General features: G+C 47.4%; 1 protein-coding gene across 1 annotated transcript in view; it reads right to left on the bottom strand.

Annotated features, from left to right (window-relative positions):
- TIAM2 (TIAM Rac1 associated GEF 2) overlaps positions 1-19,984 on the bottom strand; it is a 106,442-nt gene that overhangs the window by 42,142 nt on the left and 44,316 nt on the right. The window contains exons 11-13 of the mRNA XM_066247828.1: positions 18,196-18,288; positions 17,156-17,419; positions 2,349-2,452 (exon numbers count right to left, since the gene is read on the bottom strand). Of these exons, the coding sequence (XP_066103925.1) occupies positions 2,349-2,452; positions 17,156-17,419; positions 18,196-18,288 (461 nt within the window). The remainder of the gene's footprint in view (positions 1-2,348; positions 2,453-17,155; positions 17,420-18,195; positions 18,289-19,984) is intronic.

Below are 19,984 nucleotides of genomic sequence, written 5' to 3'. Positions count from 1 at the left end.
TCAACGTGCTTGAGTCAATCGAGCTATGGCTGCAGAAGGAGGAGGAAGTGGAGGAGGAGGAAGAGAGAGAGAGAGAGAGAGAGAGAGAGAGAGAGAGAATAGAGGGAGGGGAAGACGTAAAAAGCAGATGGTCGCTTCTCCTGTGTTCCCTGACCAGCAATCAAACCTGGAATTTCCACATGCCAGGTCAACACTCTACCACTGAGTCCACTGCCCAGGGCCCAGACAGCCCCAATTTCAAGCTGAACTACAGCTTTCACTCCCCTTCGAAATTTCTACCTGATGCTTCAATGATCATTTTGTCAGTGTTGTGTTTTAATTGTGATTGGTAAAGTAATAGAGTTGAAAATGGCCTTAACGTGGTCATTTTTTGCATATCCATTCTTTTGAATCTTAAAATAAAAATCGGAAAAGAATTTAATCTTTTTCTTGAGAGCTCTAACGTGTAACCGAAATGGACTGTCGCAGCGAGGAACCTGTTCTCCCTAGTGGTGACAAGTGATGTCCCCAAGCTGCCCCACCGCACCTGCCCACCGACACACTTACCTTAAATAGACAGACTAGCTTCTTGAGTGTGTCAGAAGTATTTGGCCTTTTATAAAAATTTTAAGACAAAGCAGTCAAAACACATCTGTCTGATGCTCTAGCATCTACGACTTCAAAACAAAACAAAACAAAAAAACAGATGAATACAAGCTACAACTTAGAAGTGAATAACTCACCAGAGACAGAACAGAGTAGCAAGACTAAAAAATGCAGATGATTTCAGTTTTAGTAAAAGAAACTGCATCCTGAGGGGCACAACCAGACCCGTGAAGACAGCTGAACATTTGCTTTGTACGAGGCAGGGGAAAAGAGGGGAGATTTTGGAGGTGAGCAGGGGATAAGAAAGGGGCTGGCTGAGCCATGGATGCGCCACGTGGCAGCGCGACCGGAACCCACACGGAAGCGGGCAGGCTCTAACCTGAGCCACCCTTCTTAGGCGAATGTCATCAATCACCAAAGGGTGTGCAGCACGGCCGCTCACCAAGGGACTGGCTCCTGGCAGTACTAGTCTAAAACCAACGAGAAGGTGGCCCTACTATAAGTTTTAATGAAATAGCTGCCATTGTTTATATTCCCTCCATTCTTATTTTGCATTAAAACAAAAGCAAGAAATATAATACAGTTATAATTTCAAAATCAGTTAAAACAGGACTGTGCATTAAAATCAATCATGCCAATCAGACCACGTCTGAAAGGGGAGCTAAGAACAGTTAAAAATGGAGGAAAAGACTGGAATATAACAAGTGTTGGTAAAGACGGAGAGAACCTGGAACTCTTGTACACTGCTGGTGGGAATGCTGGGGGGAACGGAAATGGTGCAGCGCTGCGAAAAACAGCTGGACTGCTGCTTGGAAAGCTCAACATAGACCTACCATATGAGCTAGCATTTCCACTCCTAGAAGCCTGCCCAAAAGAATTGGAAACAAGAACTCAGACACATATTTGTATGTCGGTGTTCACTAAAGCATTACTCACAATAGCCAATGGTCGAGACAACCCAGATATCTACCAAGAGATGAACAGATAAACAAATGCAGTCTATACACACAACGGAATATCACTCAGTCATTAAAAAGGAGTGAAGTCCGGACACTCTACCACATCAGTGTACCTTGAAAACATTATGCCAAGGGAAAAAAGCCAGGCGTGAAAGACAATTCCACTTCCATAGACCCAGAATAGACAGATGAGACAAAGCATAACAGAGATTACCAGGGGCCAGGGTGCTGGGATGAATGTGAAGTTACTGTCTAATGGGTCAAGAATTTCCATTTGTCACAATGGAAAAGTTCCCAAAATGGATAGTGGTAATGGTTGTACAATATTAATATTGTGAATGTACCTAAAGCCACTGCAGTGTACAATCAAAAGTGGTTAAAATGACAAATTATAGGTTTTATATATATTTTTGCCACAACAAAATGACAGCATTCCAAAAATAATTTATCTTTGACCAAAAAAAAAAAAGATGTAGGAAAGGAAAAGAATAATAATTTAACGTTACTTTCTGAACCCCTGAGCTTAGATTTTCCCGTCAAAACTGTCCTCACGTATGGATGGCCATGTTTGCACGGCTCTTTGGTGGCCCACCCGAAGTCATGAAGGTGGCCTGGCTATCGTCAATGGTTCTTAATAATACTTCATTTCTAAAAATAAGAAACCTGTTTTCTTTAGGGAAGAAAATGTCTGTCACGACCACTGAACCTAGAGCTAGAATTACTCTGCCTTCTTTTTCTCCCGTAAAGGTGAGAACTCACGCGTGCCTGTCGGGTCCTTGTTTGAGACTCGAGACGGCATCTTACCCTGAACGTCTGCTCCATCTTCTCCCTCTGGGCCACCTGATCCAGCGTGCCATCGGTCTGACTTCTCTTCAGGCCAGTGGTGATGTCCGGGACGTTGCTGAAATCTGTATGAAAAGTGACAAAAACATCTGTGAGGCTGGCCATTTGCAGAGCAGATGCATGACTGGCTTAAAGGTGCAGACAGAGAAAGAAGGAAAGAAAAAACTACTAACAACCTAGGACGCAGGCCACAACGGTCCTCAGCGACACTGGCGTTACACTGTGCACGTAGCTGGTCGGAAACAGATCTGGGCTCTCGCTAACTGAAGAAGCAACATCCGCCTGTTTTGGTCAAGCACAACAATGACCAAGCCAAACAATGGCTTACATGCCTGTCACTCTTGTCATTTGTGTGTAAACTGTACTTCACTAAACTCTGATCTTAGATCATTTATTCGGACCAAGAGTCAAACAGCAGTGACCGTCATTGACACTGGCCTGTTTCTGGCTAAGGGCGCAGAACCCTGAGGGCTATCTTGGAAAACCAGCAATGCAGCCTCGCAGATTCTTACTGCCACTCACAACCTGCTCCTTTGCAAGTGTAATTCTTTCTCTGGCATCAACGCAACGTCATCCTAAACAGAAGGTCCCGAGAGGAACAGCAAACTTCGTTCACTTCTGGAGTCAGTGTGAAGAAATAATGTAAAAAGTAAGCAGAGCACGTGGTTTTCCAACCTACAACTACCGTATTTTTTCACTCCATAAGATGCACTTTTTACTCCCAAAAGTGGAGGGGGAAATGCCCATCCATCTTATAGAGCAAAAAATACTGTATTTTATTAAATATTTTAACATACCATTTGGTTCAGAATATTCTTTTTTCTTATTTTTCTCCTTAAAATCCTAGGTGTGTCTTATGGCCAGGTGTGTCTTATGGCCAGGTGTGTCTTATGGAGTGAAACATACGGTCTATACACGGGCCAGCTCAACACTTCTTTCCAGTGGTTCTCAAAAGAACAAATCCAGGAAAGATGGAAAGACAAGCCTCTAGCAAACAGAACACAGGTTCTTACTCTTACTCCTGTAGTCGGTAGACTGCCCCACCAACCAGGTGACACCGGAGGGTTTTGGACCCCCGTCAGCTACAGAAGTCACCGGTCTCGGTCTCGTTCCTGTCTGAGTTGCTCTAGGCTGAAAAGCCACAGATGGGGACACCGATAAGCTCTTCAGCCTGCAGGGGACAAGAACAGTGGCCTCCAGGAGACCTCGGGAAGCTCTGGGAGCCCTAGGAAGTGGACAGAATTCATGATAGAAATTCTGCCCCATGATCCACGCTGATACTACCCTTCACGAGACAGGCCCTTGCTTTGAACCCTCTGAGTAGCACGAACGTCGTTCACGTGCATCCTCGCGCCTCCTGACCACCCAGAGTACGGCCGTACACGTCTAAGGCAACATGAAAAAAAAGGCAAATGTATGTTCTTCTTGTTTCCATAAATTGGTTATCAAACAAACATGATTTTAAGTTAATAAAACTATAACTGGAACTAATTTCATTTTTTTTGGGGGGGGGAACTCCCGGGGGGGGGGGGTCAGCGAGCTTGAAAAAACTCACTACTCAAAGGGTTCTAAGTCAAGAAGGCACCTAAAGAAAACGTCTGCATCGTCTGGGCAGTGGTCGGCACACTCATCAGTCAGCAGGGCCAACTGTCAACAGCACAACGATTGAAGTTTCTTTTGAGAGCCAAATTGTTTAAGCTTAAACTAGATAGGCAGGTACATTCCTTACCGAGGTAGCGCCCGCAAGTGGTATTTTGTGGACGAGCCACACTCAAGGGGCCAAAGAGCCACACGTGGCTCGCGAGCCGCAGTTTGCCGACCAGGGGTCTAGATTTCCAACTTTTTTACATTTGGGGACCAGTGAAAATAGGAGAATGATTTTGAGGACAGCTAAGGCAGAGATCGCCATGAGCATAAGCAAATTCGACTAAGATCACTGGGGTTATGAACTCCATACAGAACCAGGGTGGTTAGCTCTTTCGTGGACCGGCACGAGATTTCTGGTGGACTGGCATCGGTCCACAGACCAGGGGTTGAAAAACATTTGTCTACAGAATTCTAGAGCTCCAATTTCTCCTTCCATTTGCCTCTTCCAACACCCTAAGGGTTAACCCCACCCAGAGAAGAACCAGATAATCCCAATTATACTTCACTGTTGTTGACTGTAAAGTAAGTTAGCCCCAGAAGGAAGTGCTGACCACACACACAAAAAAAAAAAACAAAAAAAAAAACCACGAGCCATCCCTGGGAAAATTCTGGGGAGCAGTGACAGGGGGGGTGCCGACATCCCTCCCCCAAACCTGTACCGCCGCACCACAGAGGCAGTCTGCTCACCGGCGGGCGAATCGCGTGGAAAGCAAGGTTAGACCCTAAACCCAGTGTTCCTCCATCACTGCTCCTGAGGCCGCTGCGGGCACCTTTGTTTAAGGCACACCAGAGAAAGCAACCTGCACTCCTACTATTCGGCATAAACACACCCTCCACTCATCCATTCAAAGCGTAAGTTTTGAGCACTATTTCCCAAGTGCTGTGACAGGTGCCGGCGATATTAAGATGAACGAGACAGCCCCCATTCTCAAGGTGAGCTTCCAGGCTCGGGGGAGCCGACTGGTAGGAGGGGAGGGACACACACGAGTGAATGCCACAAGGGGTCACAGATGATGTGAGAGAAGTCCACACGAGGCTAAGTGGGGACACCCAGGGATGAAGCTCACTCTCCCTGGAGCCTGAAAAGCCTTCATAGCAGGGAAGACACTTGAGCCAAGTCTTTACACCTGAGGGGGCTTTGTCATTAAAGCTGAAGATGACCAGGTAGGGTGCGCAGCAGGGATGACAGACTTCCTGAGCGGAGGCAGCTGAGTAGAGCAAATCGTAGGAAGGACCCAGCAGAGTCTGGGGGCATGCTGAGTGTGGCTGCAGCAGGGGAGGGGTGGGGAGGGGCGGGGAGGAAGGAAAGGACAGAGAGGAAGACCTGGGCAGAAAGCCAGACTCGAAGTCACAGGAACATCGCGGTACGGGGCACAGGGATCCAAATGAGCACAGGATAGAGTGAGAGCAAGGAAGCGAAGTGAACGCAGAGAATCCGAGTGGGCAGACGCCACGAGTCTCCTCCTTGCCACCTATTTCATGTAATGACATGCAGAAAAGGGACGTAGGACGGCAGTGACAGAGTCGATGGGGAACAGGAGGGGGTGGGAGTCACAAGCTCAGCTCAGTCTTGAGTTTGAGGCGCGTTTGAGGGCCATCGGATGGGAGAAGCCCAGGGCTCAGGAGGCGCAGGTGTGCCCGGGGATGTGGATATGGCAGCATCACAATAGTCCGGGCAGGGAAGCCATGGGGATGGATGGCACCCCCAGGGAGAAGGGGCAGAGTGACACATGAGGGGATCCTGGAATCACCAACACAGTGTGGGAAGGGAGGCCCTCCGAGAAGGACACGTGACACACATGGACGCTTTGATTCACGTGCAGATTCTTGCCGCACCTGCTACACGCCAGGTGTGTGCTGAGCTGTGGCGATACAAAGACGAAGGAGACTGCAAGTCCCCTGCAGGGCTCGGAGATGGCTCGTGTTTAAGGAGCCTGGACGAACTCCACGGACACTCGGGAACATCCATAATATGAAATCTAATGACCAAGCCAAGAGCTGCCAGGGTAAAGACCCAGCATTCTGTAAATGCAAAACCACCATTTTTTTTCAATTCTCCACGCTTCACTGTGATGATAAAATTCTGCATTAATGCTCATGACAGTTTATCACAGTGCCAAGTGCACGCTGAGCACCGATTCATTTACACAGAAGAGCTTAACACCTCCCAGTTTTTACATTTAAATTTGAAAACTTTGTATAATGATGATTATTTTTAATTAACTCAGACTGCCCTAAAATTTTCTCTTGCTTTTACTTAAAAATGCAGTGGTTTGTGACCTCTTTCATTCACCACACCTGCTGTGCGCTGTCATTCATGCAAGTATCACTCTTCACTAGTCAGTGAAACAAAATGAAAATAAAACCATTTAAAGGAAACAATAGAAATAGATGCAATTATTCAGCAAGGGAAAAAAAATAACTTTTTTGAGTTGACCACATTCAAAAGCTAGTCAAGTCCAAAACTGTGTCATTCACAAAGAGACCAATGATAACAGGTGCTTCTCATATAAAAATTAACCTACATTTCTGAAGATAGCTGGAAATCTACCCTTCTTCACTGTTACTATGTCTGGGTCCAGGAAATTCAATGCAGCAGTTGGAATGCCATTGTTCAAGCTTGCCGAGCAGTGAATTCTATCAGAGTATAAATGCCACGCCAGAAAAATGTAAATTTCATAAATCTTCCGCGTCCGCTTAACCTGAGATCACAGCCAACTGGTGACGCCCGGGACCATGCCCCCTCGCTGGTGATAAGCGTGGGGGGGGGGGAGCATCAGTAGTGAGTGTTCCCTCACAGCCGGCTGCCATGATCTGGTTCAGCCATCCTGGGACAAATGCCCTCGGAGTCCACTAGGGAACTCGGAGGAACAGGGAGGGGTATGGCAGGTGTTTCCAGGGCAGGACAGTGCGGAAGGCCACCTCCATGGCGGGTTCCCCCTCGTGGAGGAGAAGTCCTCGTAGAACACGGTCCTAACAGAGAGGTATGAAAGCTGAGGTCATAGGCTCTGTGAAGACTCCCGTTCCAAGACATCTAAGCAAACTATAAAATTTGTACTTACACCTCATCTTTTAAACACACCTGATACATGTCTCAATGCTCTCTCTCTCCTTCCCCAGTAAACGTGTATTGACCTGCTGAAGACCAGAGGCCACCCATGTGGGGTGACAGGTTCGCTGATGGGAGCTCACCTGATGATGGGCATTTTTGAGATCACGGGTATTAAGCTTAAGAGACCTAAGCTTCTTATCAACACTGCCAGCCCTCTTTTCTTCCTCAAGGATGTTATCAGGGTCCTTGATAAAAAATTAAAAAAAAATACAAGGTCAACCCTGGCTGGTTTGCTCAGTGGATAAGAGTGTCAGCCCGGCATGCAGATGTCCCAGGGTAATCCCCGGTCAGGGCACGCATGAGAAGTGACCATTTGGTTCTCTTCCCCTCCACCTCCCCTTCTCTCTCTCTTCCCTTCCAGCAGCCAGTGGCTTGATTGGTTCAAGCGACGCCCCTGGCACTAAGGATAGCTTGGCTGATTCGAGCATCAGCCACGGACAGGGTTTGCTGGGTGGATCCTGGTCAAAGTGCATGTGGGAGTCTGTCTATCTCCCTTCCTCTCACTTAAAAAAAAAAAGGCACTTGAATAAGAATAGTGAAACTATCACTAAACAACTGGCCTTTCCTGAACTGAGAAAACCCCAAATGACCACAAGGCATCGTTTTCTGATAGCCAGCCAGCCCCCCAGACAAGAACCCAGGGGACAAGGGTCATCGCTGATTCAGTTACATCTCAATCTGTTTCACTGCAGGGCACATTATCACTGGATTTTACTCTAGGTGTGTCAATAGAGAAATCTTTAAAAGAAAAAAAATATGCTTATAATCCAGACATTTTCTCCTACACAGAGAAAAAACCAAGATGACACAGTTCTTACCCTCTCTACATTCATCATGACCTTGTCCAAGTTACTAGCAACTTAATGTGTCACTGTGCCTTGATTTACCCAGCTGTGAAAGTCAAATGGTAATAACCTCTCTGCTCCATCAGGGTGACGTAAGGGGATAATTAATGTTCTTAAGCTTCCTTGTGATCCTGATGTCTGAGACAGGCTGCTATTAATACCAAGCCTTAACGAACTCTTCTCCAGGGCAGTCAAGACCTGAATCTAATTAAAGAGCTAATGAGATTTGTCACAAAATGGGAAGCTCAATTGATTTCACTTCACAAACTTTTTAAAGAAATGCACATTCCTATAGCCGCTGAAATTGTTGCTTTAATCATATCCAATAACTGAATTTGAGCAAAAGAAAAAAAAATGCTTAACTGTTGTGTCCAATCCTTCATGTTAAGAGCTAAGGAAACAGGAGTTCGAGGAACCGGCCCAAGGTCAAGCACGAGGCCGGAGCCAGAACTCAGATCCCTTTCCTTCAGATCCACAGACGTTCTGAACATCACAACCTGCAAGTTCAACTCAGCACACATGTCAGCACTGGCCTACACGGGTGATACAGAAATGACTGTTCTTTTTCGGTTGTGGTTTAAGTTTATTGGCAAAAATAACCCGAGGTCATGGGCACCGATCAGCCCATGAAAGCTGCAGAGCAACCCAGATGAGGGACGTGGGCCGGGTTCCGTGTTCTCCCAGGACACGCAGCCAGACTCTGGAACTGGGCGGACCGTTCTCAGCCCAGCAGAGTCGGGGCCAAGCCGGAGTTCCCTACATATGTGAACAAGTCTCGGCACACTTCCCTTGCACTAGTTAGAAAGAAGGCATCTGGCAAGCTCCAAGGATTCTCCCTGCCCCCGCCCCGGCCCCCCCCCGGAACCCACTCTCAGAAATACCACATTAACTTCAGGTTAAGACACCCCTGAGACTCCTAACAATCTTCCTTCTATTTAGTAGCTATCTGAGTGCAACGCCTGCTACTCACCAAGAATTGTGTTTGCTGCTGTGTCTTATACATTTCTGTATTCCTCCAAGTCTCTGTTTTCCCAAGGGGATTTTCAATCTAGTAGATAAATTATGACCAACACCCAGAGTGATGTTGCAAGGCAGTAAGTAATCTTAACTTCTGTTATCAGGTATATAAACAAAATGTTTTGAGTTCGAAAGAGGAAGAACCCAGGATCAGCCCAAGGTGACAGGCTGGCAGTCACCTTCTTCTTTGGAACACGGTCCTAACAGAGAGGTATGAAAGCTGAGGTCATAGGCTCTGTGAAGACTCCCGTTCCAAGAGATCTAAGCAAACTATAAAATTTGTCCTTACACCTCATCTTTTAAACACATCTGATACATGTCTCAATGCTCTCTCTCTCTCCTTCCCCAGTAAACGCGTATTGACCTGCTGAAGACCAAAGGCCACCCTCGTGGGGTGACAGGTTCGCTGATGGGAGCTCACCTGATGATGGGCATTTTTGAGATCACGGTATTAAGCTTAAGAGACCTAAGCTTCTTATCAACACTGCCAGCCCTCTTTTCTTCCTCAATCATTTTTATAAAGCAATACTGTACTGACAAAATCCAGGAAGAAGTCATTTTGCTAACACTACTCTGCAAAGACGCCTAAACGTCACAGACACGTGATGTGGCCATTTGTCAACTAAAACATGAAAAGCAGAATTAGATTCACAAATGGCAGTTTAGGGATAAATAACTAGTGTTAGAAAGGTAAGTGTAGGCAAGTTGAGAAGAGCGTGTCCTTCTGTTTAGAAGCTGCTGAGTGCTTCCCTGGGAAATTCCGGATTCCACAGGGAGCCTGCTGGGAGACTTTGGAAGGAAGGTCATTCTATAAACTGCTCCACGTGGTCCAGAGTCCCCCCACCCTCCAGGGGCAGCTGTTGGGCTCCTTGCAGAAGACACAAAATGATTTTGCTAACAATTTCATGTCTCTTTTCCAATAGGTTTTCCAGGAGCTATCAACCAACAAGTAACAAAATTGGATAATTGGAACTGTGTCATTATCTCCCATAACATGTTAAAGACCTTAATGGCCAAAAAAGGAATAAAAGATAAAAGGCTTTATATAGGAATGGGCAACTTATAAATGGCTAATCAGAGCTGAGCCCTGTAGGACCAGAAATAAATTTATAAGATGCAACAAGTCATAACTGAAAGGTTTGAAATAATAGCAACTGATGCACTTGTACTTGAATTTCAAATGTCACTGATTTCTCCTCTAAACAAACACACTTTTGCCTTACACTCTGGGTGGAAGTCTTTAAAGTAGGCAATCTGTCATTCAGATCTCCTCCCCTTCCCTTTATGGTGTTAACTGCGATGGATCTTGTGGGGTTTTGTGGGTGGGCTTCCAGAATAAGCCATTTTAGAGGCATTCTGGAAGCAGCGGAATTCTCGCTATGCGTACCTACGGCAGCTTCACACAGGGTGTTCGGGAAGGAGCTCCCAGTTCCGTCCCTCGGAGCCGCGCACAGCCTGCCTGCCCAGCACAGCTGACGGCCACCCCAGCCTTCCGGTTTCTTTGCATTTAAGGTAGGAGAGATTATATAGGACTAAGTTTTCACTCAAAATGCCGGCAAACTTTCTCAGCTGTCCCTCAGCTTCCACACTGCCACATCTTCTTTGCGACAGGGTGTCCAGCCACCAGCCGTCCCTACCACAGGCCAGCAGGACCTGCTGCACCGATGGGTGATTCGTAGGGACCACACCATAGCAGACACGGCTTCATGGTGTTGAGGAGCGCTTGAGTTTTATCGGGCACCTACAGTAGTTCCTTCTTTCCCCGAAAACATTGGGCTGAGGATTTATTTCACAAGGTACTCCTGGCCACGAAGAAGAACACTACTGCGAGTCCCACAGGAATGACGCCACTGTGGAACGCCAGCGCTGAGATGCAGGGCACAGGACCTCCCTGGGAGCGTCTCGAGCCACACTTATGTGGCCATGAAATGACCAGACACACCCTCTGTATTCTCTCCAAGGCGGGGAAACCACCAGTGCTCCGAGGTGTTTTCAGGTACCTGCCTGACAGGCTATAAGTTTCTCGAAGTCAGGGTTTCCCACGATGGAGCCCCAACAGACCTTCTAATTTTTATTCCCCCTTTACCTTCACTCACAAGCCAAGTGGCCTCCACTGTCAGCCAGTGTCCCAAGTTGAGGCCCCACTACGCAGGCTTTCCCATCTGTCCCCTGTCCACCTACAGCTCAGATCAAAGGCCCCTGATCTGACTTTCTCTCCCAGAAGCCTCGCTCTAACTCGCACGCCTCTCCTCGGGCCCTGTTGCTCGAAATAAACAGAAAACTCAATGGTGTTCTGCCTCCACACTGGACCTCTTCTTCCTCGCACGGCAAAGTTGCGTTTGTAAATCCCGAAAGGTTATTTACAAGCGTTTCGGAGTTCTCCTCCACAATAGCCTAGAAAATAATGTCTACTTCATCGTCACGTGCCTGCGATATTTTAAAAAATGCCACTGTTCGTTTTGTTAAACAAATGAATAAATGAATGACTGAAAATGAGAAAAAGGAAACCAGATTCCCCAATGACACTAAGTTCTGTAAGGGAACCAGGCCTGGAGAACCATAGTGCCCCCCCTCCCCCTGCCAGCGGAAGACCACACGCTCACCCCCACAGGTGAGACTGAAAACCACCTGACAAACTATTAGAAGAAACTCAGGATTCTGAGGCCAAAGTTCTCGGTGTGCCGGTAAAGCTAGCATGTCCCAATCAGATTCAAAAAAAGAAATTTTTTTGGAAACCTGTGGACTCTTATTGATCAATGTTACCCCATTAAATTTAATTTTCTAAATAAAAGTTTTTAAAAATATATATTTTTAAAATACACCAACCATCTTTAAAAACTCTAATATGTTTTTACATCTGGGGACCTGGGGTGTCAGCCAGACAGACTCGGTGAGAGCAGTTTCATACACAAACCGGGCGTTCTCTGAGCGAAACGTTGTTAGTCATCCCAAACCTGGCTGAGGAAGGCGACGGGCCTCCACTCTCATAAACAGGAAGTAAGAGGCTTTGCCACATCGGGGCTGGCTGGGTGATTCGTCCCCCGGTGGAAAGGTGTACAATGGACACATACATTCCCGGGAGTAATTCATTCCAAAGAGCAAATTTGTATCGAAGTGGCTTCTGGTAGCTTGAGACTCCGCTCCACTCATACATCAATTTTAAAAGGGAGTGATTCAAAGCGGGGTGAGCGGATTAAAAAAGGAACCTCAGGCTGCAATTACCTTCATCATCTGGTAAGCATTTGCCAGGTTGATCGTGTCTACAGGAAAGAGGGAACACAGAGGTCCTTTCTATTTTGTCTCCCATTAAATAAACCCCCACTCTTAACAATGCAGGATTAATAGCTGTTTATAGATGGAAAATACATTAATGCCACAACAAGTTCAGGGCTTACATAAAGACTTTGTTCAGGAACTCCATGCCCAATGAACCTCTCTTAAAAGCTGTTGGAATTTTTCAAAAGATGGCATACACCAGGGAAAGGGCTTTTCTTACTTAAAATCACAGGAACAGCATTAATAGGAACCCCATATAAACAGGGCTGGCGGGTCCGATCCCTTCAATGGTCGCCTTGTTGGCTTAAAAATAACACCAGGCTCTTTGGGGAATTCCAGTGGTAAAATTAATTCTCTCCATAAAGAGTCTTTACAGATGCTATTTCCGCTCAAGTCAAACACAGCCCACGGACATGCCCTCTCTTCCTACAGTGGATCACGAAGACAGAAATTCAAACCCATAAACACAAGAATCAAACAGTCATTCATTTCTAAAGAGACAGGAACCTAACATTGATCACTCATCAATTCTCCGTGTTTCTTGTGTGTTCCACTCTTCATGGAGGATGGTGAGAATATCACAGCAAAGCCGGTGACCTCGGGACGGTCTTTGTTCCTCTGTGCACTCAGTGAGCTGATAGGTCAGTGACTCGTGAGGGACAAAGAAGCTAACAGGTCAAATGGCTGTGTCCTGAGCACACTAAGGGGGACAGGGGTGGGAGTGTGGGGCATATAACCCCTAACTCAGAGAATAGCAACCCACAAGCACAACAGCTACAACATACTGAGAACTAGACACATATTGCCTTTAGTCCTCAAAACCCTGGTACAGAAAGGTTCAGAGAATGGCAGGTCCTACGCTCAGAATCAGACCCGCCCCGTTGACACTAAGGGCCGCGGGAGGGTGTGAGTGAGCTGAGGTTGACACAGAGCTTGCACTACCCCAGATGCCCTGAAGGGAGGCGCTCTGACAGCACGACCCAGGAATCTGCATCTTCACAAGCTCATGGGGTGCATGGTAAGGATGCTCTGTGCAGTGTGAGCACCACGGCCCTCCACGTTACACAGATCACTGGGTCTCTAGTGCCAATAGGATACCTCTTTGCTAGAAGAAAGCACAGAACCTGAATATAACCCACATTCGTTCCCTTGAGAACCTGCCACTGTGGCCAAGATTTCTTTCAGTGAGACACATAAATCATACAAGGGTTGTTGTTTTGTCACACCTGATTTAAGAGACTAAAGCTAATAAATACAAAATTCTGACTACCTGACCAAAACCAAAGTAGACCAAGAGCCTTGAACTCCATGTACCTAGTCCCCAGGGCCCCACACATTTTAAGCACCCAGACGGGACTCAGTCAGCATTCAGCTCGGAGAGTCAAGAAGCCCTCGGCACGACGGCTGAGGGCTTCCGCGGCTTCTGCTGATGTCCTCCCAGTTCCTGCAGAAAAACCAGGACCTCCTTTCAGAGAGCCGGTGGCTCGGTTTCGGCAATAGGCAGTGGACTGGCTGCTCTGGCACACAGTGGGACAATCTTCCTTCGTTTCAAGTACACGTGGCCCTCGGTGTCGGCGGGTTCCACGTCTGAGGATTCCACCAACCCTGGGCTGGAAACGCCGGGGAAACGGGTCACGTGACTGCTGACCTGTCCTGTGTGGTTAGTCCTCGCCTCCCCTGGCTGTGCCTGTACTGAACGTGCACAGGCCCCTTTTCCTGTTATTCCCTAAACAACACAGTGGAACAATTAGTTACCTAGTGTTTATACTGTATTAGGTATAAGCCATACAGAGATGATTCAAAGTATACAGGAGGGTGCATATGGGTTATACGCAAATACTATACCACTTCGCGCAACGGACCTGAGCGTCCGCCGATGGTGGTAACCGTGGCGGTTCCAGATCCAACTCCCCACGACACGAAGGGACGACGGTACCAGGCTGCCTTCCGGTAATGGCTGCCCAGGGAACTTGAAATTTAGAGAAAGCAGACTCAGAAATGACCACCCCTAAGCATGACTCAAAGCCGTATGAAAAAATATTTTTTAAAAGTCATTTAAATTCTTTTTACTTGTGTCATTTTTATTTTTTAGCAGAATAATGAGATTGCTGTTTTCTGATTCATTGCCCAAGCAAATCAAAGTCATTTTTCATAAAATATTGGGCTGCAGAGGAGAGGGGTGTTGGGAGGTGGGGAGGCAGGTTGGGAGACTGCCTGTGGCGGGAAGAGCTGGCCGGACACCTGCCCACGCCGCCTCCTTCCGCCCCACAGCGGCACGGGGCGCTGGGGGAACGGGGTGGGAGCCCCGTGGTCTGGATGAGGAACAGAGTCTGAGCCCAGAGTGTGGGTAGAGAAGTTTATCTGGAAAGTGACCCCAGGAAACCACAGCGAGGGAGTAGGGAAGGTGACACCTGAAGGGTAGGAAGCCCATAAAAGGTATGAAAACGGGGTTGCCATGTGCCAATGGGGCTCAATTCCAGGGCCTGTCTCAGCAGGGTTAGGACACTGGCGCACCATTCACAGGCAGGCGGGACGCGAACCCAGGTCCGCCTGGAAGCCTGCACGCTGGCTGTCCCATCACCGCCCCCCTCGGTGTTGACAAACGCAGGCTTCCCCGTCATCGCGATATTATGCACACTCGGGAGACGCGCAACTGTTTTCTCTTTAGCTTTCGTTTTCTCGCCCACCCAGCCAGCACCCCTTATTTCCTTCTCCCCCAACCTTAAACGTGGACAGACTTCCCTCTGCGATGTTGGCTCACAGCACAGGCATTTTACTTCCTTCCCGAGCTATGCAACTACTTCAAAATGGAAAACAAATTCCACATGCTGCCGAGTGTGTGGGGAAGCAGCCTCCCGTGGCTGTTCGGTTTCCGGCACAGGCACGTCACCACGGAGCAGCAGAGGGGGCCGGACAGTCAATGTCGGGCAGGAGGGTGGCCGCCCGCTCCCCGGGCAGGATGACTCATGCCCACAGAGGGTGCAGACTGGCCCACACGTGGTCAGTGGCTCTGTGCCGGCCGGTGGGGAAGTGCCGCCCCGGGAAGGCCGTGCCGATGTGGGCACGGCAGCTGCGCGGGGACCTGTGGACAAGCAATGCCACACTCCGACCGCTGAGCCGTCTGCACATGCAGACCTGGCACTGCTCAGGTAAGTCATAAAGGTCGAGGACATCGTATGGCTCTCGAGGATGAGTTATGTCCTACCTAGCTCACAAATCCGGGACCTCTGCTTTATTCTGCTTTCTTGGAAAAAAAAAAAAAAAAAAAAAAGGTAAATAAGCTTAACTGACCTGTTTGATCCTTACTGTTTAAAATAAAAATAGGATAACTGTACTGCTTTTGCTGCTTTCTATAGAAAGTCATTCCTGCAAGTACCCAAAGTGTTATGACTGCTGTGATTTCTTATGATGATAGGATTCATAGAAATGTAACAGTCAGGGAACATATCCCTCGAGAATAAGGAGACCAGAGAGGGGACTTGCATGTGTGTTCTGGGGTCCACTCGGGCCTATAACATAGCCCTGGGAAGCTGAATGATGGCCCTCACAGAGCCAAGCCATTAATTAGTTCCATCATCACTTTTGTTTTATGACACTCACTTTTATACGCCAACAGCAGAGGTAATGGTATTTTAAATTGGAGTGAGGCCTCATGAGACGAGGAAGAAGCACTATACACCTTACAGAATCACAAGTCTTACAATCGGGTTAACTCCAAAAATGACCTAATAAACTTGCTTTATAATTCAATCTATCCTAACAACTTTTCTGTTTCGTGTTTTTCATTCACTGTTGGAGGTCGCGCAGAGATTTCAATTGAAAATCTGCTAATGTCGCAATTAGGATGAAAACCACACGGTGTGCTTGCTGCATAAATACCCTCTGCGCGGTCTCCTGTGGGCTTGACCATCTTCCTGCAGGAGCTCAGAGGGAGACCACAGGACTCCGGGTGAGCTGGAGCCCCTAGTTCACTTAACTGCAATGTGCATGCATGAAATATGCATGGATGATAAGCTCAGAAATTCCAGCCTTCAAATGATTTGCCTCCTGTGGAAATTTTACCTTTAGAAAAATAAGCTGGGAAATGGTATTTCGTTTTTAGGCCTCCACAAAATTTTAAAATTCATGACCTCCATTGAAAGTTTGCCACTGACTGGGAAAGGAGTATGTAACAAAAGAAGTAAAGAACAGGACTGCGCCAACTAGTCTGAGAACCCAACAGGTGACCACAAAATGTTTTCGCCTTTTGAGTCAACTGAATAGAAAATCAACCTTAGCATTTATTTTGGCTTTCATCTACCTTCAATCACAAAGCGATTACAATACTCAATATCATGGGTGATGGCAAAAGATTCTGCAATGTGAAAGAATGTTACCTTGGGCAGAAGTATTTCCCGTTTTCATGAAAGTGTGATGATTAATTAAAATGCATGGAATTGTGACCAAATCGACTTGGTTGGCATTTGTGTTCCTCTCCTAATAAATAAGAAAACGTCTTTTGAACAGTTTAAGTAATCTAAATTTGTAAGCAAACGAGCCTGAAAACTTTAGCTTATAGACACCAGCCATTAAGGAGGAAGACAGAGCCTGACCTGTGGTGGCACAGTGGATAAGGCACCAACCTGGAAAGCTGAGGTCGCCGGTTCAAAACCCGGACTTGCATAGTCAAGGCACATACGAGAATCAACTACTATGAGTTGATGCTTTCCACTCCTCCCCATCCCTCTCCTCTTTCTCTCTCTCTTTTAAAAAAATATTTTAAAAATATTTTTAAAAATATAAAATATTAAAAAAATAACCAATAAACTGATGGCACCAGTTTCCAGTAAATTATATTTTAAGAAGAAGAAGGAAGGAAGAACAAAGCTTACCATTCATCGTATTCTTTTTAAAGTTATCCAGGAATTCCTCCAGAAGTTGGGACTGGTTAGGAGGAGGCAGCAGCCCCTTCTGGTCCCTTGAGAACAGGTCACTATCTGACCAGGAAGTGCACAGGGTCCCCTTTGTATCTGGTGGCCGGGCAATCAGAGTGAGCCCAACACTCTTCTCTGAAAACAGGGCCTCCATCTGCTTAAGGTCAAGATCAGACACAGCTTCCCCATTTAAGGTCATGATCTCATTGCCCTTTCTCAGCCCTAGAACAAGGAAGGGGAACAGAGAAAGAAAAAAAGAGAGATTACTGAGAGAAAAATGTCAAGACGAAAGAAAGCAGCAAACACAAAGTGTGTACTCTTAGGGGCTGGTCAGTTGGCATCTTCAGAGAAAGTGCCCAAAGGTATTCCAATGCCACTGATAACAAAACAAATTTCTGCTCTCTCAAGGCTAGGGTTAGAAGAAATAATTTGAAAGGGAAACATTTTGAGAGCCATTCAAATGGACTCTTCTTCTATTTATCTGATGTCAAGTGCCCTGGGAAATTACACTTCTTTTATCTGTGTCTGGCTCTCGCATTTTTCTCCACCCGTCTGTATAATATGCAATTACGTTCTCTCTGTATGTATACACTTTCTCGCTTTCAAAACACATTCACACACACACACACACTCTCTCTCTCTCTCTCTTTCTCTTTATATTATGTAGGCTATATATTTTTAAATTATCTTTGATTTATTGATTTGAAAGAGAAATAGTGATTTGTTGTTCCACTTATTTATGCACTATTTGTCTGATTTTTGTATGAGCCCTGACTAGAGCTAGAACCCACAACCTTGGCATATCAGGATGTCGCCCTAACCAGCTGAGCTATTCAGCCAAGGCCATATGTATTTTCAATTAAACTATTAAGTTTACTCTCTTTAAAATCCTAGGAGAAACCATTTTCTGACAAAACTGTAAGAAGAAAATTTCACGAGGCAGGCTGCATTCCACAGCTTTGCATGAAGAGAGCAGAGACGCTCTGTGCCGCACGGACCTTCGCCGTAGGCCAAGCCGTCCGGGAGGACGTCACTGACAAATATCCGGCTGAGGTGCTGGTGCTCGTCCACCTGCGCTGTCACGGCAAACCCTAGGAATGAAAGTGAAAGGGAGACACAAGTCTAAACGCAGCACACTGATAAATGTCCCCAACTCCAACAGCAGTATTTTCTCAGCCGTCTCTTCTTATAAGTACAGTATGTTGAGAAAGTTGAAGCTCCAACTAGTTTGAAAGCACAAGTACCTAGCATGGTCAGAAAAAGAGGAACATGTCAGACGTAAAGGTTTAAGAAAAGAAACAAGAATACCCAACCTTACTGAAAAGTTGAGGCCACACACCCATGTTCAATAGCAGCATTAGTCACAAGCACCCCAACTATCTGTCCACAGATAAATGGATAGGCAGATTGGGGTGTATCTGAACAATGAAATACACTTCATTCTTTAAGAACGAAGGACATTCTGAGACGTGCTGTCACATGGGTAAATCTGAGGACATTACACTCTGGGAAAATAAGCCAGGCACAAAAGAGCAAATGCCGTACGAGGTTCCCTAGAATAGTCTAATTAACAGAGACAGAGAGGAGAACGGGCTGGCCATGGGCGGGGCTGGGGGCAGGGAGAATAGGCACAGAGACAGAGAGGAGAACGGGCTGGCCATGGGCGGGGCGGGGGGCAGGGAGAATGGGCACAGAGACAGAGAGGAGAATGAGCTGGCCACGGGCGGGGTGGGGGGCAGGGGGAATGGGCACAGAGACAGAGAGGAGAATGGGCTGGCCATGGGCGGGGCGGGGGGCAGGGAGAATGGGCACAGAGACAGAGAGGAGAACGGGCTGGCCATGGGCGGGGCGGGGGGCAGGGGGAATGGGCACAGAGACAGAGAGGAGAATGGGCTGGCCATGGGGGGGGCAGGGGGCAGGGAGAATGGGCACAGAGACAGAGAGGAGAACGGGCTAGCCATGGGCGGGGCGGGGCGGGGGGCAGGGAGAATGGGCACAGAGACAGAGAGGAGAACGGGCTGGCCATGGGCGGGGCTGGGGGCAGGGAGAATGGGCACAGAGACAGGAGAATGGGCTGGCCATGGGCGGGGTGGGGGGCAGGGAGAATGGGCACAGAGACAGAGAGGAGAATGAGCTGGCCATGGGTGGGGCGGGGGGCAGGGGGAATGGGCACAGAGACAGAGAGGAGAATGAGCTGGCCACGGGCGGGGCGGGGGCAGGGAGAATGGGCACAGAGACAGAGAGGAGAACGGGCTGGCCATGGGGGGGCGGGAGGCAGGAAGAATGGGCACAGAGACAGAGAGGGGAATGAGCTGGCCATGGGCGGGGCGGGGGGCAGGGGGAATAGGCACAGAGACAGAGAGGAGAACGGGCTAGCCATGGGCGGGGCGGGGGGCAGGAAGAATGGGCATTACTCTTCAGTAAGCACAGGGTTCCAGTTCTGCAGGGTAAAACAGTCCTGGAGACGGAGGGTGAGGATGGCTGCACAACAGTGTGAATGTCCTTAACGCTCCTGAACTGCCATTTTTAAGCATTCTAAGAAATGGTTACGATGCTAAACATTATGTGCATTTTACCACAATTTAAATTTTTTTTAAGTTAAGACCAAAACCAATACTCTTATTGAAATAAATATATGGGGCTAGTTATTTTTAAAAAGTAGAAAAATACTTGGATGGCTACAGCGCTTGCCCTAAATCTGTCCACATGCAAAGCCTCCTAAAAACACGTCTTCCTGGCCCTGGCTGGTTGGCTCAGTGGTAAAGTGTCAGCCCGGTGCGTGGAAGT

This window comes from Saccopteryx bilineata, chromosome 12, assembly GCF_036850765.1.
Source record: "Saccopteryx bilineata isolate mSacBil1 chromosome 12, mSacBil1_pri_phased_curated, whole genome shotgun sequence".
In the NCBI taxonomy this organism is placed as follows: Eukaryota; Metazoa; Chordata; class Mammalia; order Chiroptera; family Emballonuridae; genus Saccopteryx; species Saccopteryx bilineata.
This window is presented reverse-complemented; position numbering and strand designations above follow the sequence as displayed.